This window comes from Dendrobium catenatum, unplaced genomic scaffold (genome assembly GCF_001605985.2).
Source record: "Dendrobium catenatum unplaced genomic scaffold, ASM160598v2 fragScaff_scaffold_370, whole genome shotgun sequence".
Classification (NCBI taxonomy): domain Eukaryota; kingdom Viridiplantae; phylum Streptophyta; class Magnoliopsida; order Asparagales; family Orchidaceae; genus Dendrobium; species Dendrobium catenatum.
The window spans coordinates 4,250,555-4,276,944 of record NW_021318832.1 but is presented as its reverse complement, the minus strand read 5'-3'; the positions used below and the strand labels follow the sequence as shown (position 1 = coordinate 4,276,944).

Below are 26,390 nucleotides of genomic sequence, written 5' to 3'. Positions count from 1 at the left end.
CTTACAGTTTTAATATCTTCATGGAATCTAGAATATTTAAACATTCTATGTCTAAACATGCCAACATTTTATCTCAATATTCTTGATTGTTCTTGCATTCCTCTGTCAAGGCTATACATTATATTAAATTTTAACTACACACATGACCATTGAATGCATTAAATGAAGAATGAGATATTGAAAATATCTATAAATTCTTTAGTATATAAGAGCCTATATTTGTACTTAATATGTTATTTACATCACCAATCCAAACAAGAGATCTAGTCAAACAAGAAATAACAAGCAAATTCATTTTCATTATATTCATAGAAGAATCAAAGTACAAGAGAATTAATGAAATTTTATCACTAATAAGGATCAAAGTATTTTCTCTACACTCCTGCCTCCACTTATAGAGTTGCATATACAAACACAGGCTAAACTCTCCCTCTCTTAGATTTTACTCTAAGAGGGTACTTGAGAAGTACACTGGAGATGTACTAAATTTTGCATATATGACTAAACTCCATTACAAACAGAATTAAATATCTATTTATAGGAAAATATGGAAGTAGCCTCAAGCGCCGCAGTGCTTAATAAGATGGCGATGCAACACATAAAGTTAAACTAGTGCCTCGGCACTGACAGATTGGCTCCGCTGCGACACTTGATGATGTGGAATGGTTACTATTTGAATAGATGTGTCCTTTTGCTATGTCGGTGGTGGCTCTAAGAAGTTGTAACTGTTACGCCGCGACGCTCCTGAAATTTGAGAGTTGTGACGCCCGTGTGGAGTTTCCAACACTGAGGCGTTTGAATTGTAGTGTTGCAGCATTCATTTTTCCAAGAACTCGACACTGCCAAACTGAATGTTTAAAGCAACGACACTCTTAATGCAACTACTCTGACTGTGATGTCGCCGTAATGCTCGCGAATAGAAAGGATAACACTGCAATGTCCAAAAATGATACTTCGATGGAGTTGATTTCAACACAGCATCATTGTTTCATCCAATGTCGCGACGCTATGTGATATTTTGTATATAACTAAAATAATATATTTTTACTAAAATTCAAATGTAGTGTATAGTATATAATTTGTACTTAACAAATTCTCCTTAACTTAAACACTTGTTTGTCCTCAAGCAATTAAAAAAAATCGTCACTTTCGATTAATTTAATAATCAAAGTAAAATTTGATAATTTAAAAATCACTAAAATATAATATAATACATTACAATCTACAAATAATTTGGAATGAACAAAATTATAATTCTAGTTTTAAAAGTCCTTAACAATTATCCTAATTAGTCACCATTGCCTTTGTTTGTTTTGAATTTATATGCTATGAATATAACATTGATTATTGAATATTGAAATGAATAAGGTAGCTTAAATATTAGATGCATTTGTAGTTAAAATTAAATTTTTATTAGTTCGCTATCACCTATATTAGTTTTCTTACTTTATCCTTTATAACTTTAAGTATTGGACTTTAAATTTGACACTAATTTTTTAATGTACTCTTTTTCTTCTTTTTCTTTATCCAAATATTCATTTTAGAACTCTTTTCCTTTTTTTCTTTTCTTTTCATTTTCATGGAGTATATAATTAATGATTTGGGATATCAATTTTGCTTATATTCTCTTGCAATCTTAATTATTTTAATGTGAGAATTTAATAATATCACTAATTTCAATATCATGTTACCATAATTTCTAATTTTAAGCTACTCGTATATATTCTTTAACCTTAAATATTCATCTTTCAATTCAAAAGTCAATGTATTAATGTATAACTTATAAACTCTAAGTCAATAGCTTAAATAATCTAAGTTAGTTAATTATTAAGTTTTTCAAACTAGGAATTATAATGCAGTGTTTATTCAAACTGTAATCTAAGGTTTTATTATTATCTTAATTCTATATGATTTTCAATTATCATTTTTATTTTGAGTAAATAAATAATTAAAAAGTGTAGATGTTAATAAAAGATAATGTAAAAAAAGTTTAAAACATAAGGAGAGTAAAATGAAATGTAAAATACAAATACATGATAACTACAATTAATAACGCATGCTTCTTAAATAAATGATAAAAAGACACATAATATGTGATATACTAACAACAAGATAACTAGTGCTTAAGACACAACTCTACTACTCTGAAAGATTATGGATAAAATGGGCAGCCTTCCATAAGTGCTAAGTTTATAGTCTTCAATTAAACTTGCCTAAATTTATAAATTTAGTGGGATATATCACTACCACCCAAGTAATTTCCATTAGGATATTTTTCTTTCTCCTTAGGATTAACTTCAGTATTACTAGACAATGATCCAAGAAGTCTATTACTAAATGAGATTTCAAGCTATCCTAATTGAGTTTTTAAATTTTTAATAGAAACATCTTGACTTTGCAATTGAGGTCATAATTGAATCACTATCGCTTACAAATGTGACTTTCTATTTTCAAACTGATTGTTTTGATTAAATCATGGAGATTAAGAAGGTTTAGAATTAACAACAGGCTACTAAGGGTTGTTCTAATTTTCACCTTGAGTATTTTTTGACTAGAATTCTATTGATTGTTACCACCAATATTATGATTGGACCAGTTGAAATTAAGATGATTTCTCCGAACTGACTTATAGCATTGGAGTAGGGATTATTTTATCTTCCGATTAAATTCACATTTTCAATCTCTTGCACACTATTATCTTCATTATAATTCAAATCTTGAACTTTCAATTACATAGATGATCCAGATCCATATCCTAAATTTACTCCTATTGTATTCAATTTCTTGAAAATTGCTACAACTTGTGCAATCAGAATTAACAAAGCATCTTATTCATAGACTCTCACTATTCTCTTAGGATTTACCCTATCAACAGGCCATTGGAAATTAGCAGTAGTCATTTCTTCTATTAGTACATATGCTTCATTAAATGGCTTAGATATTAAAGATCCTCCAATTGCAGCATTTATGATTAACCTTAGAGATCCTACTAATACATTACAAAAGGTATGAATAACCAACCAATCGGATAAGACATGGTGAGAGCATTTCCTTAAATCTCTCTCAACTTTCATAAATTGATTCTCCTTCAAATTGGACAAAAGATGTGATATCATTTTTAAGTATGATATTTTTTGAAGATGAGAAATACTTAGCTAGAAATTTGTGCGTCAATTCATTCCAAGTGGTTATAGAACCTGAGTGTAAGGAATTCAACCACATCTTAGCCTTGTCCCTTAGAGAAAATGAAAATAATTCAAGCCTAATAGCATAATTACTAACACCATTGTACTTAAATGTTGCACACATTTTTAAAAAACTGGCTAAGCGCAGTTAAGATCTTTAATAGGAGTTCCCCAAAACTTGGAATTTTGAATCATCTGAATTATGGCAGGTTTTATTCAAAATTATTAATTTGGATAGTAGGTCTACTAATACTCTAATGGATTTCGCCTACTACAGGGTTAGCATACTCCTTAAGAGGTCTAGAATAATCCCTGATCTAGCACTGTGTCAGGCATCTCTATAATCTTTTTGGTTTTTAGAATTTTTGAAAGGGTCATTTCTATTTCAGAAACAAATAACAAAGGCTCATTTGTATATCTATTAAGCATACAACAATAAATAAACAACAACAAACAAAAAACGAGAAAAACAGGATACATAATACAAGTAGGTCTAAATATGCACTTATTTCAACAATATAGTTAAAATTGCAATATGCAAATTACTTTCCCGATAATGGCATCAAAAACTTGATGTGGTGGGACTTGTATATATTATTGAGATTGATTCTATCTGCGCTTAGCTAGATGCGACATGCAAGATTTAAATATAATTAGATTTTCTTTGATATGTCAATAATTCCCACTTAAATAAATGCAAGTATACACGTCGAATCAAGTAAAAAAATGATGAAGTAGCCTGACAAACCCACGAGAAAAAGTTGTGCTTACTTGCAATAAACTACTACTGTTTACTTTAATTGCATAAGTTATCCTACTAAAATAAAAATGATATTATTGAGTTCTTACCACTGAATAAAAATAAGTAAATTAATTTATATAATTTTAATAAAATATTTTGAATAGATGCATGTAGATATCTTTTTTTTTTCTTATGATACACTTAATTTTAGATGTGGATCAGAACATGTGTATCCCTAGATCTCTGTCGACCTTGTAAGGATGAAAATAATATTTGCTGATCTCCTACAGTTTTAATATCTCCATAGAACCTAGAATATTAAAATATCCTATGTCTAGGCATGCCAATATTCTATCTCAATACTCTTGATTGTTCTTGCATTCCTCCATCGAGGATATACATCATACTAAGTTTTAATTACACACATGGTCATTGTATTCATTAAATCACAAACAGGATATATTGAATACATTCATAAATTGTTTAGAGTATAAGATTATATATTAGTATTTAATATGTTATTTACATCATCAATCCAAAATAAGAGATCTAGTAAGACATAAAAGAAATAACATAACCCATTTTCATTATATTCATAGAAAAATTAAAGTACAAGAGAAATAGTCAAATTTTATCATCGAGAAGGATCAAAGTATATTCTCTACACTCCTTCCTCTACTGTCAGAGTTGTTTATACAAACACAGGTTAAACTCTCCTAGAGATTGTATCTTACATTTTCTTAGTCTGATAGTCTCTCTTAAATTTTCTTCTAACAGGGTACTAAAGTACACTAGAGATGTACTAAATTTTACTCCAGTGACTGAACTCCTTTACAAATAGAATTGAACATCTATTTATAAAGAAACACAGAAATGGCCTCAAACGTCGCAGCAATTGACAAGGTGGCGTTGCAGCACTTAAAGTTGAACTAACGCCTTGGTACTGACAGATTTGCTTCACTGCAGCACTTGATGACGTGGAATCTCATTTGTCCTTTTGCTATATATGTTGTAGCTTTAGGAAGTTGTAATTGCTATGTTGTAACGCTCCAACAATCTGAGCGTTGTGACTCCTGTGTGGAGTTTCCGACGCTGAGGCGTTTGAATTGCGGCGTTGCGGCACTCATTTTACCAAGAATTCAGCATTGCCAAGTTGAATGTTCAACGCAACAACGCTAACTGTGATGTCGCTGCAGTGCTTGCAAACAGAGAGCATGGCATTGCAACGCCCAAAATGATACTGCAATGTCCAAAAATATACTTCGGCGGAGTTGATTTCAACATAGCAAAGTTGTTTCATCCAGAGCTATTATGTGATACTCTATGTTGCACCGATACGGATACGACACGATACAGATACGGGACACGTCAATTCTTAAAAATACAGGATACCGGTACGGCACAGACACGGCATCATAATTTATAAATCATACATAAAAATTAAGAAAGCAATCAAAGCATAATATTTGAAATTACAAAAAAAAATGACAACAACATCATTTGTAGCATTGTAACTTATAATATCAAAATATAAGTAAGCATTAAATGTCTAGCAAAACAACAAAAGCATAAACATAAATTGTCTAGCAAAGCATAAACATAAATTGTCTAGCACATAAGTTTCAACTATTCAATAGAAGGAATGATATGATTAGCTTCTTTTGTGGTTTGTCTTTGAACTTCTATATCATCTTCAATAAATATCATAGCTTTTAATTCAGGCTCATTAAGGAAAGATTAGTAATTTCTAATATTCTCATATCATCAAGAGACTCAAATCCATCTCGGAAATGAGAGAGCTTTGCTCGCAGCCGCGGAAGTAAATACGACGTTTGTTTTTCAACGGACACGTGTATCGGATACGCGTGTCCTTTTGAAATTAATTGGATACGTCTTTGGCGTATCCGACACGTATCAGTGGAGTATCAGAGGCGTATCCGTGTATCGGTGTATCGGATGCAGCACGCCTTCATAAATAGGTGTATCGGTGCAACATAGGTGATACTTTTTATTTTTTGTCATTTCTAAGTATTTTCTATACAAAAAAAACTAAAACAACACATTTTCAACGAAATTCAAATATAATACATAGTACATAATTTACACTTAACAATAGTATACCAAAGTCCATCATCTTTAATAAAGACACAATATTTACATCAATATTTTGGGTTAAACTTCAAGATAACATAGAAATTAAGGTAAACTTTAGAATATCTTTCAGACACAAATGGATGGTCTTTTAAGCACACTATTCAAACCCTTAACTATATATTGAGATCATGTAAATTCAATTCCAATATGATTTGAGATGAATAGCTAACACTAACAAAATTTGCAAATAGTAAACTTCCAAATAATCCATCAACTATTCATATATAGCAAATTTTGTTAGAAAGTACTATGTTGTTATAATTTAATAAATTGAGTAAACAAAATTGATCCAAAATTAACCCTTTGAAACTAAATTGGGATCGATTTTGTATATTTGAGGGACTAAATTGTGATCAATTTTATATGACCATTACAACATGAGAGAATATTTTGGATCAATTTTGTATAATCAAGAGATAAAATAAGAGCAATATGACATTCCGAACTAAATTGACCACACATACGAATAGTCTGGAGATTATTTTGAAATTTTTCTATATTGCTATCATATGAGTATTACCATGGCACCTAATAAAGGCTTTTATGGATGATAACGTAACTATCTGCCAAAAATATTTGGGAAAAAGAAGGATAATAAGACCTCAAATTAACTAAAAAATATAGAAAAAAAAAGAAAAAAAAAAGAAAAGAAAATCCAAAGATGAATTATTATAGCTTATAGTTGATTAAAAGTTTATAACAATATGAAATAAAAAGAGAAGTAAAAAACAATAAAGGAAATCAAGGTCATTTTAAGATGTTGATCGAAAAGAGTAATTCCTGAGAAGACGTGGAATGCATATTATAAATCTCTCTTAAGAAGCATAAAAAATAGAAGAGATAAAATGAGAACCGAAAGTAACAAGGAATAAATCCCAATTTATTTAAGTACAAAATTAGAATATCTATAGTATGAATGTAATGTATGTATTAAATGATACACCACCTATTTTTTTAATTTTCAATACTATTATGATGCAAAGTATGCATTAAAAGAAAGGTTGATTGCTTTCCAACTTCACAAAACTTGAAGGGTTTAAATAAGATAAAAGATCACAAAATAAATAGTATAAATCTCAAAAATAAAGCATGCCCTCCAAAAATTTCTAACCTTAAAAATCTTAGAGAAAAAAATTTTAATCTAAAAATTAAGTTTTAGAAAAAGATGGGGCACAAAGAAAAAAAACTTACAAAACGAAAAAGGCCTTATGAGATAAAACTTGAGCTAACCAGCCTAGTGCCACCAAAATACAACCGACCAACTCGAGGGCACACTTGGCATGAACAACATAATAATATTAACTTGAAACCTTCACTGTTCACATCCTCATATTGAAAGAATTGGCATAGGTGGCGATGAAGGCAAAAAGTTCATTGCCACCTACCAAGGGAGATAAATTAGGGGGATAAGTAAAAAATTTCATCCCGTTGCCAAAAAAAGAGTTGCATTTCAAGCTTAGATTTAGGTTTTAAAATCCATTTCAAGATCAAATTAAGCAATACAGGATTGACTCATAAGGAACTCTCAAACCATCAAAGAGTTGACTAAAAATCATAGCTCACTCATTGCCTAAACCTCACCTAAGTTTGTTATAGCCAAAGAAAGGGTTTCTAACAAATAGAAAAATTTCTCATGAAGAAGATGAAAATGCTTTGAGTTGAAATATACCTATAAATAAGTGATGATTACTGTTCTTTAAGAAAATAAGGTGTAAAGTATTAACACTAAAGGTAAAGTGAAAGGGAGGAGTTTTAGGAATTAAAGTTTAGTAAGGAGTAGGGAGGGAAGGAGGGAGGGAGGAAGAGAGAGAGAAGGCAAAAAATCCTTAAGATTAACAGCTCAAAACGATGGCAGACCAGCACTTCCATGGACAAAAAAGGAAAGCAAACAAACAAATATATTGTGGTGAATCCACCAATGCAAAGAACAACAACAATCAAGACAGGAATGCCACAGAAAAACTCAGCATAGATTCAAATAGGCAAAGGAAGCAAAAAGACGAGGCAATAAATCTTCCAATTACTAGCTAGAAAGATAGTTTTAGAAAAAAAAAATTACTTGCGTAAATTGGCCACTAAGCATTAGAAGTAAATGCTAAAATAATCCTTTGGTAACCACAAAAGCAGCATAAGTTTAGATAAAGACTAAACCAGATCGAAACAAGCAAAGTCCAAATTACAACAAGGATGACAATAGAACAGCTAGCTGCAAACCTATAAGATGCAAAAAGCTCAAATGCCAAACCTCATTAAGTTTCAGTACACAACCATCAAAAAGAACCATAAGAGAAAATAGCAAAGCCACCAAGATTGAACCACAAAACTAAAAAAGACAAAAAAAAAAACATGGGACCACCCCCTTGGCAAATTTAGGAACCATCTAATTACTAAAAATCATAAACCATGCATGTAAAAAGCTTGAAAATAATAAACACCAACTATTAGTCCTGATGCATTAAAAGAAGAACCGACACTAATGACCATAAAAACACAAGCTATGAAATAGTCTGAAAAGGTAGCAATGAAAATACCAACACCAACAAAGTAAGATGAAGCCACAAGGATGCAAACAACAAAATCAGACATTAAATAATCGAGTGCATTGCAAAAATGCCACAAAAATAAAAAGAAAGGATCCACTATAAGTTGGAAAGTAAAAAAAAAAAAATAACCAACTAACACCATCAACAAACCAAATGTTATTCTCATATTCTAAAAGTAATATTAATCGAGAATAACAATGCCTTAAAGTTCTTCGGTCGGAAGTTGACCTTGATCTATCTTTACAACTAAAACATAAGTTCTCCGAAAAATCAACATCTTCATTAGTTTCCCAGTTCGTACACATCTTTTTATAGTCGAATATGTTAAGAAGTTGATTAATCTTGCATTAAATACTAAAAATGTCCCACTTGCAAGGAGTGCTATTGGTAGGTATATTGAATTACGATGTCAACATCAATCTCAATGAGAATTTTCAAAATACCGGCAATATTACAATACTTTAAAGTTTAAACTTAGACAGAGGCCCATAAGCTCAACATTAGAGGATACATGACTCAAGTACTTATAGAAAGACAAAGTATCATTTCCCATATAGCCACTTAGGAAACCACCACAAGACACCTCTAAGAGACATTTAGAACAACTATTAGTGCTAAGTTTAAAATAGTCAATTGAAGGATTAACCTATGTAACGACTTTAATGATGCAATGCTTAACAGAAATCAAAGGAAAATAGTATTAACTTATAATTTGAATCGTTGATGCAAGCTAACAGAGTTATCAAATGATTGGTATATGGATCATGAAATACTGTGTACTCGTATCTCTACTAAATAACTATGAATTATAAAACCATCCTTTGAACATTAGAAGTTTGTTTCTTCGAGCATCCCATCAATAGCAGTGATGTAAACAATCAGCTAAAAAGAACAATGAAGTGAATACCTCATATTCTTAAGCTATTAAGCATTAAAATTTATATCGAAGTAAAATGGAGCGTCCCTTTAGAATCTTTTATGATCTAATAGTATTTGATATAAAATAAGATTAAATCCTAAAATAATCCCCGACTATTCATATGTGGCATATTTAATCCCAAAGTATCCACTATACAAACTTGATTTAAAATGATCTCCCACATAAAATTTGTGATACAAAATTGATATTAATTTAATCCATCGACAATAGAAAATTAGTCATAATTTAGTCTCTGAGGAACCGTAATGGATCTATTTTTATATTATCGTGGAACTAAATTTGAGAAATATGATATTCTAAGAAAAGTGACCACATACAAGTCGAGAAAATATTTTGGAGTTTAGCACTACATAATAGTGATCAATGACATATGTATTTGAAAAACAAAAAGATATGGATGTTAGATATAATGACAACAGAGGCTACTGGTGATGATGATAGAGCACAAGTAACTTGCATCAATATTTATGAGTCCTCCCTTAAACCTCAGGTAAATTGCATCAATATTTGTTTACAAATCCCCACATTGCTCCACCAACTTGAAAGTGCATATTCAAGCTCATCGCTTATTCATTCTCTCAAGTCTATGTTGGAGCTTTAGGCAATATAAACAAGAAAGCAAGACTTGAGCATTAAAAGGTGGAGCTAAAGCACTAATCTTTTCATAAAAAATAATTTGTGAACAACATCTTTATCTCACTTATGCTCAACTAATATTGTTAGAATATCAGGTGATGACACAATGTCATAATTCAGTATATTGATCTATTAAACAAAACAATGGGCATAATGTTAAAACTGGGAAGTGTTCCTAAAATACTATCGGATAAGAGAATCTCACTGCGGCTTAAAGGTCAATATTATACAAAATCAATTAGACCGGCTATGTTATATGACTTAAAGCGTTGGGTATAAAAAATTCATTGATACTCAAGTTAAGAGCGATAGGGATGACAATGTTAAGATGTATATGAAGTAATTCTAGGAAAAAACAATTATATTAGAGAAATTATGGGAGTATAAACTATTGAATAAAAGGTAGTGAAAAATAGACTTAGATGATCTGAACCTGTATAATAAAGAGTTGAAGATGAATCAATATGTTAGGTAGTTAAAGTTAATGTGATTAGGAAGGAAAAAGAGGCGGGGAAAAAATGACAATATGTAAAAAAGATTTAAGCAAAATATAATTAATACTCATGTAGCACTAAATAGAAATAAATTGAGAATAATGATTCATAAAGCCAACCCCAAAAAGTTTGGATAAGCTAATGCTAATGATATCTTTATCATTTTTATGCTATTGTGGCTTTATCAAAAGGAGTTTATTTCTAGAGAAAGCAATAATTGGTAGGTAAGGAACTCTTTAGCAAAGATAAAACTCACCAGGACAAAGATGCCAGTGGTATCTCCCCTATAGGCCTTAAAGACTCTCATAAAGAACTTCATGCATCCTATGATGGTCTTCACTCTTCGAAAGGGGTTACTTCTATCCATCTTAAAGCAAAAACTAACCAAAGATAAAAAGGATAATGACTTTTATGCAAATTACATTGCTGATGAAAAAATAGTAACAAGATTCCCAGATTTCTACCTATCTTCATTACAAAACAAGCAGCTCTCACATATTATTATTTAGCATATTTTTGGTACAACAATAAGCATCATTTGAAGACTACATTCCATTGATAAAGAGATAACGGACCACCATTTCATGCATCATGCATACAAATTCTACAATATCCGACAACTCCAAAAACAGTGGCCTTATTTTCTTCACTAAAATATGAATTCTATTGCCCAAGCTTTGTCAGTTTGATATCACATTTTTTGAAAACTTAAGCAGTGGAGGGCCTAAGCTAAAAGCCTGAGGCCCCTTAATTTAGCTCTCTCTCCTACATGCCACTATGGAGCTCTTTCCACGTAATGGATTACCTATAACCGAAAGTCCGAAACACCTCCACTATTCCTTGGAATCTCTGTTTGAGCTTATCAGGATCCATTGTTGATCCGCAATTTGACCACAATACTCTCCAGTCACATGAACAATGTATCAAAAGTCCGCAACAAAGCACTGATGATTTTTGTCAAACCAGTTATCAATTGGGTCACCTATGGACTATTTCTAGAATGCTCCTATGAGGCTTTCATGTGATTAGCAATATTAAACTAAGAGTCTGTTTGGAACGATTGCGGCTTTTTGTAAAGATGATCGTAGAGTTGTTGCGGGGAAAGCAAATTTTTTAATGTTGTTGTAAAAAGTAGTTCACAACAACAACAACAATAACATCAAGCCTTTGTCCCACTACGTGGGGTCGGCTACATGAATCCTTTTTCGCCATTGTGTTCGGTTAAAAGTCAAATTCTCATTTAAATCTGATAAAAAAATATCATTTCTAATATTTTCTAACCAAGTCTTTTTAGGTCTACCTCTACCTCTTAGCATAAGTCAAATCTAATACCTCAACTTTCCTAACCGGATCATCAAAAGGCCTTTGTTTAATGTGACCAAACCATCTAAGGCGACTCTCTCTAATCTTATCTTCCACTGGAGCTACTCCAACCTTTTTCACGTATATGCTCATTTCATATCCTATCTCTAAGGGTCAAACCACTCATCCACCTAAGCATCCTCATCTCTGCAACACTTAACTTAGTATTATGCTTCTCTTTTAATGGCCAACATTCGGCACCATCTTATAGAATTTTCCCTTAAGTTTGAGGGGGACTTTTCTATTGCACAATAAGCCCGATGCATTCCTCCACTTCAACCATCCAACTTGAATTATGCTGATAATATCCCCATCAATTTCACCATCACTTTGAACAATAGATCCAAGATATCTAAAACGTGTACTCTTATTAATGGTTTGATCGTCCAAAGTCAATCCCCTCACTAGGTCTATTGTTACTAAAATTACACTCCATATATTCAGTTTTAGATCTACTTAAGCAAAAACCTTTAGACTCCAAAGTTGACCTCCATAATTCAAGTTTACTTTCAACTCCCTCTTTAGTCTTATCAATAAGAAGAATATCATCAGCAAAAAACATACACCAAGGTACATCCTCTTGCAAATGTCTAGTGAGACATTCCATGACTAAAACAAAAAGATATGGACTTGAGGCTGATCCTTGATGTAATCCAACCGAAATAGGAAAATACTTGGTCAAACCACCTTGTGTTTGAACACACGTAATAGCTCCTATATACATATCTTTAATGATTTGCATATAAGCATTATTAACGCCTTTCTTTTCAAGAACTCTCCATAGCACTTTTCTTAGAACTTTATCATATGCTTTCTCTAAATCAATAAATATCATATGTAGATCCTCCTTATTCTCTCTATATTTCTCCATCAAACCTCTCAATAAATGTATGCCTTCCATAGTAGACCTACCCAGCATGAATCCAATTTGATTTTGAGAAACATTAGTATCACGCCGCAACCTACGCTCCATAACTCGCTCCCATAGTTTTAAAAGTAGTTCTCTAACACAAAAATTTCCTGAAAATATTAAAAAAGCAAAACCAAATAGAAACTATAGTTGCGATCTAAACAACAAGGCAATGAGAAAGTTGTCCAAAACATACCCTAAGACTGATGCCATGGTGTAAACTTGAGAATATATAATGAACCAAGCATAAATTTGTATTTTCATCATACTAATAGAGGTTCTCTAGCACCTTTACTAAAGCTTAAGACATCTTTGACATTCTGTCTCTTATCATTTAAAACAGATGTGAAAAATCATAACCAAACTAAGTAAATTTTTGGAAACAAGCCTAAATTTGGCCAAGCACTGTATCATTCTTTGTGTCATGATAATTCAATAAATTTTACGCATGTTATCGACTACTTAACCCAACTCTCCATTTTTCTCATCCAGGACTTGAGTCCTGACAATGACAATGAAGAAAAAGGATTTATGTAGCCGACCCCACGTAGTGGGATAAAGGCTTGATGTTGTTATTGTACTACATCATTCTTCGTGAGGAAAAGTAAACTAAATGGATTTTGCGCTTAGCTGGTAAAAAAATCATAGGCTCAAAATATTTGCTCAACAGATTGCACATACTAGAATTTCAACTACAAACAAGCTATCATATCACTCAGTTTGTGACGGGAAAAGTCCAGCAGCAGCGTTGACATAGAGTTAAAAACTACATCCAACAGTTAACCGCTCAAAGAATAGGTACAAATTTTGGACTGGCCTATTAGTGCTCGTAAAGCTGTTTTTTTTCTAGCAACGCTAAGGTAAAATAATTAAAAAAAAAAAAAACTAACCAAACTTGCAATTCTCACATTTTGCAAGCAAACCTACCACAGCAAAGAAGATGAGACAGGTGCAATCAATGATAGAGAAAGAAAAAAAGCACACGGAACAAACCTTGCAAATAAAATTAGTAAGCTAGTGAGATAACGGACGAATCTACTGGAAAGTACACAACAAACGCAAGGAAAACAGACGCCTACCAAACTCAAAGATTGTTTAACTATAAATACTGATTAACACTGCAGGAATGCCAAATGGAGTCGAAAAATTTAAACAAGACAATGTTTTTCACTAAAATATCACAAAAAGCAAATCAATCGAAATACAGAATCAAAATAAGAGAGCAAAAATCCAACAGTTAACCGCTCAAAGAATAGGTACAAATTTTGGACTGGCCTATTAGTGCTCGTAAAGCTGTTATTTTTCTAGCAACGCTAAGGTACAATAATTAAAAAAAAAAAAAAAAACTAACCAAACTTGCAATTCTCACATTTTGCAAGCAAACCTACCAGAGCAAAGAAGATGAGACAGGTGCAATCAATGATAGAGAAAGAAAAAATCACACGGAACAAACCTCGCAAATAAAATTAGTAAGCTAGTGAGATAACAGACGAATCTACTGGAAAGTACACAGCAAACGCAAGGAAAACAAACGCCTACCAAACTCAAAGATTGCTTAACTATAATACTGATTAACACTGCAGGAATGCCAAATGGAGTCACAAAATTTAAAGAAGACAATGGTTTTCACTACAATATCACAAAAAGCAAATCAATCGAAATACAGAATCAAAATAAAAGAGCAAAAATCAAGCATCAAGACCAAGGAACCAAAATCCCCCGAAAAAAAACTGACGAAGTTCTTCAACAAAAAAGGCTTGAAAGCAATCTGGAGCCAGACGAGTCCTAGAACTCGACCGATGTTTGAATCATGGAACCTATTAAACTTTCGCATCATCAACGCACCTGCCATTAGACAACGCGTCGTTGAATCCCTGCGGCGTCCAAATGAACTCGTTCTCCGGCGGCACCGTGAAATCCTCGATCAGGGGGCATTCAAGTAGCCAATTAGGGTTTCCCGGCGAAGCCATCCTTATTCCGCCTAGAGTTGCCGGAGATCAACCTTCAACTTGCGCCCGCCGCGGAAATTGGAAGAAGTTTATCTGCGGGGGCCGAAGATGGAATGTGACAGCATCAGCGTCCCGATTGTGCGCGTCTTAAAGTGGCCGTTTACAAGAAAGGTTTCGAACAGCAAACATTGTTATTATCCAATTAAAAGATCGAAATGTTGTGTCTAATGCACGGTTCATCTTTTGATTGGTTGTGATACATACCCTTGTTTCGATGTGTGATAAACATGTGAATCTTATGGAAAGGTAAACGGACAGAAATAAATAAATAAGTTTTTGTAGCTAAATATCAACCACAGATTTTTTTTCCATTTTAGCAGATTTGTTTGATTATTATCTAATTTTCTCATCTTCAAAATATTCAGAATTTTAAGTGAAATTTTGACTAACACTTCACTTTGAATAGCACTTTGGATGTATATTAAGATTTTATTTGGGATAATTTTTTTATTATTTTTAAAATAATTTTTTACTAAATTTTATTAAATTTTATTATAGAAAATAATGAGAAAATTGTCTCAAACAAAGCCTAAAGTATATAACAAAAAATAGATTTTGACTTTTATATACATTGAAAAAACTCATCTAATCAAATATGAATTTTAATAAAGTTTTAAATCACGAAGACCCGAAGCATTTAAAAAAAAAGTAAAGAATTCATTATGAGGCGATCCAAATTTTGTTTCTAGCACTTTTGATGGTTAAAAAAATGTAGTTTGATGAGAAAAACCAACTAAGTTGAAATTTTGAATTCTAAGTTTTTTTTTGGTGAAAAAGAAGCTATGAGTCCATTATAGCTCTTATGAGTTCATAAAATGCTATAAAAATAACTTAAATCTAAAGAGATATATTTATATGTGTCGCAAACTGTTCAAAATTTTGTCATATATGGATAGGTTGCCCTTGCAAAAATCTATAAATACGGTATATTCGTGCACATTGTCTTTTTGGTGCAAAAAATTCACAAATATATATAATTTCAATGTTACTATCATCATATGAATTTCTATCTAACTGTCTTTGGAATTTTGTATGTCAAAATTTTTTCGGCATGTTTCTTGGTCGCCTACTTATACCTCTAAATTGGAGTAGCATAGTGCTGACCATCTTTAAGCACCTTAACTTTTTGTCCTTGTATTCCCCATCAACATCAACAAATGCTAACGATCAATATTATTCATTCTCCAATAATCACTATCACCCATCTTAAACTTACACTAACAACTATTATAACTCAACTTATGATTCTTATCATCACTCACTCTTTGACATCAATGACCATCACCATCATTAACCAACATGAGCATGCCTGTAATATCCCATGATCTAAGTGAAAGAATATATTTTTGATTCTCTATTGTTTTTAATCAGATCAATATAGATATCCATAGATGATTTATTGCATTAAAGAAAGCAAATCAAATATGAAAAACATAATTCACATTACTACAGTTAATAATTATAATATACGGCTAGCGTCCAAAAGAATATATATAATAGTCACACTAGCTACAAAAATGCATGAACCAAAAGCTAGCATAAAAACTTACTAGCATCAATATAAAGCTTCACGCTGTTGACCTCATTTTTGTATGAGGTCTCTAATGGGATCCTAAAGCTAGCTCAAACCCAAATCAATCTAAATCCCAGTCAATTCCAGACCCAGATCTCAGGTCCTAAAGCACTGTCCTAATGACCTTTTCCAGTGAATCTTTGTTTAAGGTCTCTCTTCAAATTTCCCCCAAAAGAACGAAGCTACAATGATTGTCAAAGACACTTACAAAGTGCCTTGTCAAAGCTTAAATAAAAGAGCTCAAAACGGGCTCATTAATGCAACTTGCTGACATTATCGTCCAGGATGATAGGAATATCGTCCTGGCCAATTAGTACAAAATAAGCTCAATCAGCCGGGATGATTTGGGACGATCTAAAAAAAATTGGTTACATTGTCCAAGCCGATACAATATCGTCCTGGCCGATTAGTTCAAATCCGAGTACAATCATCCTGAACATTGCTCACAATAGAGTATGGCCGATGTCAATCGTTCAGGATATTGTCCTGGCCGATCCTACGATTGGCTCGGCCAATATGATCGTATCAATCAACCTTAATTGCTTTCTATAATTATCATATTAATTTAGGCATAATTATGCTGCATCGTCCAGGCCGATGTTTAGATTGTCCTGACCAATGTCCTGAAATAAAGAATATCTAAATTGATCATGGCGGCTGATTCTTTCTGATTTGAGCCTATCTTCCTGGCCGATATAAGGACTGTCCAGGTCGATCGACTTAATGACAGCTGCCTTAATGAAGATGATTCCCTAATTAGCGTTTCTATTTTTGAATCGATCGTCCAGGCTGATATAAATATCGTCCCAAACGATGTTACCAAATAGTAAATTCTAGGGAACAGATAGAAAATCTTTCAAGATGTGTGTGTGCAAAGTTACATAGCATTAGGAGCCACACCAAAAATAATAGACTCATGAAAGGAAAAAGTGGTACAAACTGACTCAGACCTAGTCTATCCAATCTTGAGCTGGTTCCAAATTACAGTCTGATCTTGTGGACCTGAAATGTTAGTAGATAAGGCAGTCGTAGATAAATAAGAGTGTTTGCTATCATCAAAAAATATAATCCAGGAAAATAGGTCCGCAACATGTCTTAAGGAGACGAACCCAATGACACTAAAATTGGTCCAAATTGAGGGCTTAAAGCTTATTTGGAAGCTTCAAATCGTTAATTTGATAACAAAATGATGATTCAAATACGACATATTTATAGTCAATGTTGACCTCAATTTTAGCTCGAGCCCTCGAAGGCCTTTAATTGACTTATTCGAGCCCCGTCGGGTCCAATTCGAATTGACTCGAGTTGGGTCAAACTAGACTCGACAAAGTTCGAATAAATGTGGTTAATTCACATTAGCCTCTTTGAGCACTATTTGATCTAAATCGGCATCGATCTGAGTTCGCTTATGCCAAATTAATTTAATTAAATCGAATCAAACTTGAATCGGCTCGATTCAAATCAAATCAAGCTTAATTTGAACCCGAATTGACCTGAACCGAGCTGAATCAGATCTAATGAATTCAGATTTAGAAATCGAGCTGGCGATAGAAATATCATCAAAATTCAAATATTGTGCCGTTACTTCAATGGAAGGGCGTAATCTTCTCTTTTTGGCATTAACGTTCATTGAAGACGGACCTTTCCCGAGCAGTTTGCTCGGCTCGTTTAGTCTAAGGACGGGAGGCGCTAAGGGGGGAGGGGAGCTCGACTGGTCGCTGGCTGGGGGAAGCTCCAGTTGGGAAGGCACCGAAACCTTCTCCCTTTCTCGACTCCTGCTCGTGTGGAAACCCAGGCCAAAGCCGAAGTCCCTGTTCTCCCTCTCTCTCGGTTTTACATGACCCAGGAGCCGAACTCCCCTCTCACTCTCACGTGAAACTGCTCTCCCGCTCTCACTCTCATGACTAGTTCAAGCCTTTCATATATGCAACAGTTTTTTGGAGCAGGGAAATTAAAAAAAAAAAAAAAAAAGTCCCTGTTCTCCCTCTCTCTCGGTTTTACATGACCCAGGAGCCGAACTCCCCTCTCACTCTCACGTGAAACTGCTCTCCCGCTCTCACTCTCATGACTAGTTCAAGCCTTTCATATATGCAACAGTTTTTTGGAGCAGGGAAATTAAAAAAAAAAAAAAAAACTGCATGGATCACGTAGCCATAGCGGTTTGGAGCAAGGAAATGAAGAAAAACTGCATGGATCTCACGGCCATAGCTATTTGGAGCATGTAAATGAAGAAAAAAAAACGTGATAGATCTCATTGCTACAGCACTCACACAAAAAAAAAATGAAGAGCTGCTGTACATGATTTCTCCATTCAAACAAAAAAAAAGGGAGCTATTGTTCGATTTTTCCACAAGAAAGAGAGGGGTTCTTCTTCTTCTCGTTTCTTCAAACTCGGACAAGAAAATGTGAGATCCCTTCCCCTGCTGCTTTACATTTTATTTTTTTTCTGTTGAGTCATAGCATTGTAAGGCTTAGAGGCAAGTGACCATGTCATCTAAAACTATCAGCATTTTATTTATTTATTCTTTTTTTTTGGCTAAAATTGATTAGTTTGGTAACTCAATCTATCAATCTCGGGAAAATCAGAAATCGTACGAAAATCGGGCAGAGTAACGGCAGTCTATCAAATTTACACAAAAATCCTGCAAAAAGCACAAATTTCTAAATTCACACAAAACGTTCACAACATCAATATAAGACTATTGTTCTATAGAATCCATATCAAATAACATCCATATATTTTACTATTCAATTAAAATCGCGTAGAACCAATTCCGACCGGTAAAATCATCGTAGAAAATACTCAAATCGTGTACAATATTCATATCTATAACATACTAAAAGTTGTGCGGTGAAAGTTGTGTCAATACCAAATCAGGTCCAAAATTCGACTACGAAAACACAAAACAGATCACAACACGACCAAAAATCAACATCTCTGAAAACAGAAATAGGATTCGGAGTCCTTACCACGAGATCTACACTTTTCCCAACAGCGGCGTCGGACGAAAAGCGCTCCGCGGCCTCCGAAAACCAGCTTTCCTTCTCTTTTCCTTTCTCTTTCTCTCTCTTCAAAATCAGATATTTTATAAAAAATGATTTTCTCTCTCCTCAAAACGAGCTGATTTCCTTATAACCTTAGTCTGATCGTCCTGGCCGATCGCGACATCGTCCAGGACGATGTGACCAATTTCCAATCGTACTGGACGATTTTGCAGGACGATACATGACTATAATTAATTTGCCAAAACCCCTTGCTCTCGGGATTTTGCCATACACTGATCGTCCCAGGACGATCCAAAATCGTCTTGGACGATCCAGTCCAGAAATCATTCCAGAAATCAGTCATTTTCAATGCACTGATCGGCCTGGACGATCTCAACATCGTCCTGGCCGATCCTGGGAGGAAAATCCAATTCATAGAGGAACAGTAAGGGAACGAGATCTCACAAGGTCCCTCCTCTTCAGGGACTATAAATTCTGCTTATCTGCGTCACGTAGATGACGCCACTTCTATCCTTTCTCTCTCTGTATGTTTTGAGTGCATGATTTTCTTTCCCTCCTCAACTACCTCAATCCCTCCAAGTGTGGATCCGAATCTTGTATGTTGACTAAGCCACTTGAGCCACTTCTTTCCTTTTGAGTAGGAACTTCCTAGTCTCCCTTGTGTGCCAATCCCTTTTTAAGAAAAATAATATTGGATCCTTAATCGAGAGTTTTCTCGATCCCTAGGCTCGAGATGTAATTAACCACGGGGGCTTGCGTCCGTGGGAAACAGAATTCCACAACAAATAAACCCCACTCGAGCTGTTGTATCGAGTGAGGGAAACCCGTGACTGTGATCAGGTCGTGTATATTACTACCCATCGGGGTGTGCTGGTGAGAGCCACTATCCTCCATGGTTAGTTGTATACACGATCCAATCTGTCCCTTCCAATTGACCCGTTCGCGCTGTGCTCTTTCGGAGGTCCACAGTCAAATCAAGACGCTAGATGAAACAAGTCCAACAAGCTCAAGATCATTAATTTATAACATCATTAAAACACTCAAACTCTTGATAAACAATCTATGATCAAGGGAATTAATATCGGCCATCCATTTGAAACACTTATGGCATGCCCTTGATCTTCTCACTATTTACTGGCCATGACATTCTAAAAAAATTATAAATAGATCCCTCATTCTTCACTAAAGGGGGATATAGGGCAAGAGAAAGAAGAGAATAGAGGAAAGGAAATCTAGGGGCAATCTTTCCAACAAACTCCTCCTCGATCACCTTTTAGCACCGACTGTCACTGGACTTTCACCTAACCACTAAACTTCATCAAACTTTTTTCTCAATCATCGATCATCGCCTGACTATAGTCCCTCCAACCATCATCACCTAACTATGGTCCTTTCGACCACAGTCGTCTGCCAACTATGGCCCACTTCGACCACCATCGCCCACCGACTACAATCCACTTTGACCACCATCATAAGCTGACTAAGGTCCACTTTGACCATCATCATTTATTGACTACTATCCATTTTAACCACCATATTCTTTTAATTATGGTCTTTCTAACCATTATCGTCCATCGACTATGGTCAACTCTTACCGACATCGTCCATCTACTACGATCCATTCTAACTACCATCAAATAATTTTTTAGGAGTCATTATAAGTCTAATTTGTAAACCATCTTCACCATAATATTTATATTATTTTGCTTTAATTATAATTAATTTATCCTAATTTTATGTACATTGTACAAAATTGACATATGTTTGTACAAGTAGATATTTTTAAACTATTAAGTATCTATTTTGCAAACTGATTTCACCAGAGTTCTCTAAACATGTCAGATTATTTTATAAATAGTTTTTTATAATTTTTAGAGCCCAAAATTTGAAAATATTAAAGAATTTATAAGAATATTACAATAAAATTTTAACAAATATAATAATTACATTTATGTCCTTAACTATTTTATTATAAATATCTTAAAGCACTTACAAGATTTAATAAAAACTTCATTTAGATTATAATTCGTTTAATAGATAACATAAACAAAATTTTATGGGAAAAGAGAGGGTTAAGGAGAATGAAATCTTGGGTTTGGAGATTTTAGAGTGATTTTTATCATTTCATCATGTTTGAAAAGTTGTTTATCTCATTGTAAGCAACCATTACCTTATCTCCAATTTCAATATTTTTTTTTTTGTATTTTATGAATTTAAATTTGATCAATACATATAAAAGTTATGATATCTTAATTTTTAGCAAATTTTCTTTTGGTATATGATAGATGTCATCAATATAAACATTTTCAATAAAACATATTAAATTCTTATTGGGTAAATTAGAAAATATGATTTTTGAAATAAATATATAGTGTACAAATTTGATAGATTTCCTTGCATTTTATGAATTACTGCATTTCATATATCATATTGACTTACATTTTATAGAAAACGGTAGCATTTACATATAAGCAAATAAGACTAGATATTAATAATATAATTCATATGAGTTAGCTCTTAAAACATAATACCCTGTATAGGAGGGTAAACTGACGAGCTTTCCTTTAAATTAATAAAAGATTGGTGGTATAATCATAGTTGTAGCATGTAATCGATTAACCAAATTACACTGATGGGTAAAGGGTGATGACTCTTAAATACTTATAGAAAGCCACTTAAGAAAATAAATGATTAATACACTACAAAAAAAATTAATGTTTAAGGACATATATATTGAGACTTTTTATATAAGTGCCTTAAGATATAGTTATTAGGGCATATTCTCTTTTCACGCTAATTAACATGGGATTTGGCATGAGACATCGTGGGATAAGTTATCATGCCCGCTTTTTCTTATTTTTTCGCCTTTCTCATATCTACTATTTTCTTCCTTAGCGAAATGCCCTGTGCATGTTCTCTTCATTTTCCATTGCAAATTCTCATTGATCGCTGCCGCTACATCGATAATTGCGACCATGACATCAAGCAAAATGCTTTTAATCATAGGCGTTAATCTTTTGAATGTCGATTAGCCACTATTTATGGTTCAATAAAAGTTTCATCTTTCCACTTTTGATTTCTTGGATTCTTTAGGTTCTCGCAATTTCTGAATGATCGACCAAAAGACGACTGTTTGTATGTTGCTGAAAGATGCATATAATCTACTGATCTTGAAGTTTTTTCAGATGTTGGTTTGATTTTTATTCTCTTCATTTTCTTGTTCAATGCCACTATTGATATTGATTTTTCTTCTTTAATTTTCATTGATCTAGGGTTCTTTGATTTTCGTTCTCTTCATTTTACAATGTTGATATTTATGCTCTTATCATTATTATTGTGTCGTAGCAATGAATACTTGAATGTTGATGTATTCGCACATACGATATACCAGACTATTTATTAGGGATCAATGAACCAAACATACTCTTACAACCAAAATTTATTTTGGGGGCGCTGCCTTTGAAAACCTCCGCAGGTCGAACCCCGCCAGGGGGCACTGCCCCTTAGACCCCTGGCCATATAATAGTTTAAAAGCCCAATTTTGAGAATTTTCACTTGACTAAAACTTGATATTTAATTATAATGTCTTCATTTTCTATTCGTACATAGAATGCAAGAAAAGACTAGCTTACATCCCTTCTTAATTTGTTAGAAAAAATTTACTTCAAACCAATTTAATGCAAACCATGAATGTGAAAACATTTATTTGTTGAAGTTAATAACATGAGAGTAATGGAGACTCGATGTTGTGATTGGTTAGGTTTTGGCAATGATTGGAACAATTATATCGATCGCTGATTTAACCTTATTTGTTGATCTCTTTTCCCTTAGTTGAGATTTCTGGTTTGCTTGGTTGCCATCCTTTTTAATCTTTATCTCATGGAGTTTGCTGTTTATGTTGGCATCTCGGGCTTGATTTGTTGCTAATGTATCTAATTATTTCATCTTGTTTTGACTTGGAGTTACTGGGAGTGGAGTTCATTTATGTGTTCATCATGAGTTCTAATTCTGTTTATTTCTTCGTCTATTCATTTGTTGATTTCCTATGCTGGTCAAGCCCGGGTTGATATGGGATTAGATTTGAGTGGAGTTTGAGGTTTCTTCATGATGGCATTATAAATACTAAACTCATGAGCTTTGCTCATCCTGATCACTTCAGCTTTTCTGCTTTATAATTAACTTTTTTTGTTGTTAAGAATTTTTAGTTTATTTGTGATTGGGATCCCTCCAGCTATGGTTTATTATCTAAGTTTTTCTAGTTGTTGGCTAATAATCTTTTGGGTGATTGCTGTAGTTTCAATGACTGGATCTTCTATTCTTTGTTTAAGGGTGTTTTATATGTTGAGTACATTCTTTTGAAAACTCAGTTTATAATGGGGTTGTTTCCATCTATGACATCTTTTATGATTTGCATTTTTGATTTACTGGCTCATGGCATCATCATGTTATCTGTTATGGTTGTATATATCTGGAAGTCTTGTTGTAGCTGTGCTCTTTGGCTTTTTAACAATCATTTTATATGTTTTTGGCTTTTCTTCAGTATTAATGATGGGAGGCGTATGGATACTCTTAATTTCAATATATCCTTTTCATAATATCCAATTGCATTACTATTTCTAATTTTGGTGGTTGCTTGATTGGCTTACTGTTTTTACTTTTTATATTATTTCCTTTATGTTATTTTTGGATATTTTGTTATGTGTCCTTGCATGCATATTTATCAGGTTTTTGGAGTCTCGTTCTCGTTTTGTGCAGGGCCCGACTATGGTTGGAAAGGCAGAGCTAAACGAGTACAATTATTCCCTTTCCTTTTGGGTTTTTAGATTGTTATTAGGTTACTTTATAATTGTGCTTAGTGGGGATATCCGACTCTTAGATTCTTTTTTTTTTACTTTTCTTATAGCTCTTTCGAGCAGTAGCGAGCTGGAGGTCCCTTTAAGGGCATTGTACTCCTTTTTTGATATCAACACTTAGGCCCTTCGGTGGATTTCAACAAAAAAAAAAAAAAAAAAAAAAAACTTTATGTAAAGCACTTATAATCAAGATAATCATTCCCCACTCATTATTTGCATTGTCTTTACCTTTGTCCAAAATCTCAAGTCATTTGGTTAAGTTGATTGCAAGTTTTAAATGTTCTTCATCACCATCGAAGAAGAGCCCTAATGCATATAGTGTGTGTTATTTGAATCGTTGATCTTTGTATGATCAACTATTTAAATCTTATTGTTCAATTCTATTTTCAAACCACGGATCACTACCTTACCACTATGCTTTCCATTGTCTAGATCAGGATTATATGTCCATACCACGCGTGGATGAGCGGCCAAGGTTAATTGCTGATGTGGATAAGTGGTCGTGCACTCGAAATCGTGCTGCCATCCAATCATTGGGCATAATTGCGCCAATGTGTAATCATGCCAATGTTTAGCACGTCGTTGCCGCCATTTGAAAATACATTTAAATGGATTATTTAAATCCAAAAATTCAATAGAACTTCGAAAATTTATGGTAAATTTGTTTATCAACAAAATTTAAAGTTTTTTAGGCTCTTTTGAATCAACATGTAGTCTAGCTTTATTTAATATTTTCAAATGGATTTAACCATTATTCAGGCAACAAATAGTGTTTGTTCATTTAAGGATTTTTCCTAATTATTCCTTGGCTAGTGGTCAAATTGATTCAAACTTTGGAGGCCATGAATTAGAGTAGCTTCTCTTCCTACTGTATTTTTCCAAGCCTTGGGGAGACTTCCATATTTGGTTATTAAATTTCTAAAGTATTGGGTCATGAATTTACCCAAACCTTTAGAAATTTAGTGCATCCAATCCATAAAGCATTAGGACACCAAATTTATATGGCTTGTTCACATGTATGCAAGAATTAGACACATTGATTTTCAAACCCATTTAAACCTTAGTAAAACCTAGGAAAAATAACTAAGGTTTGTGTATAGTAAATTTAGAAAAAAATTTAAAATTCATACACACATCCATTAGGAATAAAACTTCTAACTAGTGAATTTAGACACATTATACACACTAAGAATTAAACTAACATTGATTTGACATTAATTGACCATAGAATAATATTAATAAAAAAATCTTAAGGGTTGATTTTCCAAAAATCGCAATAAATTAAGAAAAAATCATAAAAAATAAAAAATTACCTTAAATCAACTCTAAATCAATTCTACAATCATTGAAAAAATAAAATCCAGATCCAAATTTGATTAAATTTTAATTGATAATTAATTAACTCTTAATCAAATATTAGTTAAGTAAATTCATTAAAAATAAAATATACATCAAATTAATCTTAAACTTTTAAATATTCATACAATGGTCATCCCTAATCAATGTTATCAATTTTTTAAGGTTTGGAATTAATTTGATATGAAAACTAAATAATCCAAATCATGCTAATAATTAATTAATTTAAATAATTCATTAAAAACCTAATTTCAAATATAATTAAATAAATATAATAAATAAAAATTAAAATATACATAATTAATTTAAATAAAATAAAATAAAACTTATAGATTAATAATTCAATTTAAATAATGAAATTGAAATTGAGGTTAACAAAAAGTTTAGAAGGTCTAAGGTCCCAAACTCTCTTTAGAGTTGTTAGGCCTTTTTTAACAAAGTTATATTTAGCCTTCGACGGTAGCAACTAGTTTTTTAAATAAATTTCTCTTCGATCATCTTGATTTTGTAAGAAAATTTGAATATATTAAAATTTAAATTCACAAATGCAAATCCATTAAAAAAATATATTTTTTTATTAAAGAATATTTCAAATCTTTTTTCAAAAATTAAGAGATGGAATTCTAT

The 26,390-nt window shown here is 32.8% G+C and overlaps 1 protein-coding gene across 1 annotated transcript; it reads right to left on the bottom strand.

The window, feature by feature from the left end:
- Window positions 1-10,863: 10,863 nt before the first annotated feature.
- On the bottom strand, window positions 10,864-15,056 carry LOC110093930. The gene is made up of 2 exons (XM_020818992.2): window positions 14,812-15,056; window positions 10,864-11,074 (listed from the first exon to the last, which is right to left on the bottom strand). Exons 1-2 carry the CDS (start codon window positions 14,934-14,936, stop codon window positions 10,879-10,881), a joined length of 321 nt encoding a protein of 106 aa, XP_020674651.1. The 5' UTR covers window positions 14,937-15,056; the 3' UTR covers window positions 10,864-10,878.
- Between the last annotated feature and the right edge of the window lie 11,334 nt (window positions 15,057-26,390).

Excerpts from the sequence above, each read along its gene's own strand:
- LOC110093930 (XM_020818992.2), bottom strand. The coding sequence starts at position 14,936 with ATGGCTTCGCCGGGAAACCCTAATTGGCTACTTGAATGCCCCCTGATC. Across the intron at positions 11,075-14,811 it reads GACGCGTTGTCTAATGGCAG|TTTTTGCTTTAAGATGGATA; the intron begins GTGCGTTGATGA and ends ATCTTTGGTTAG.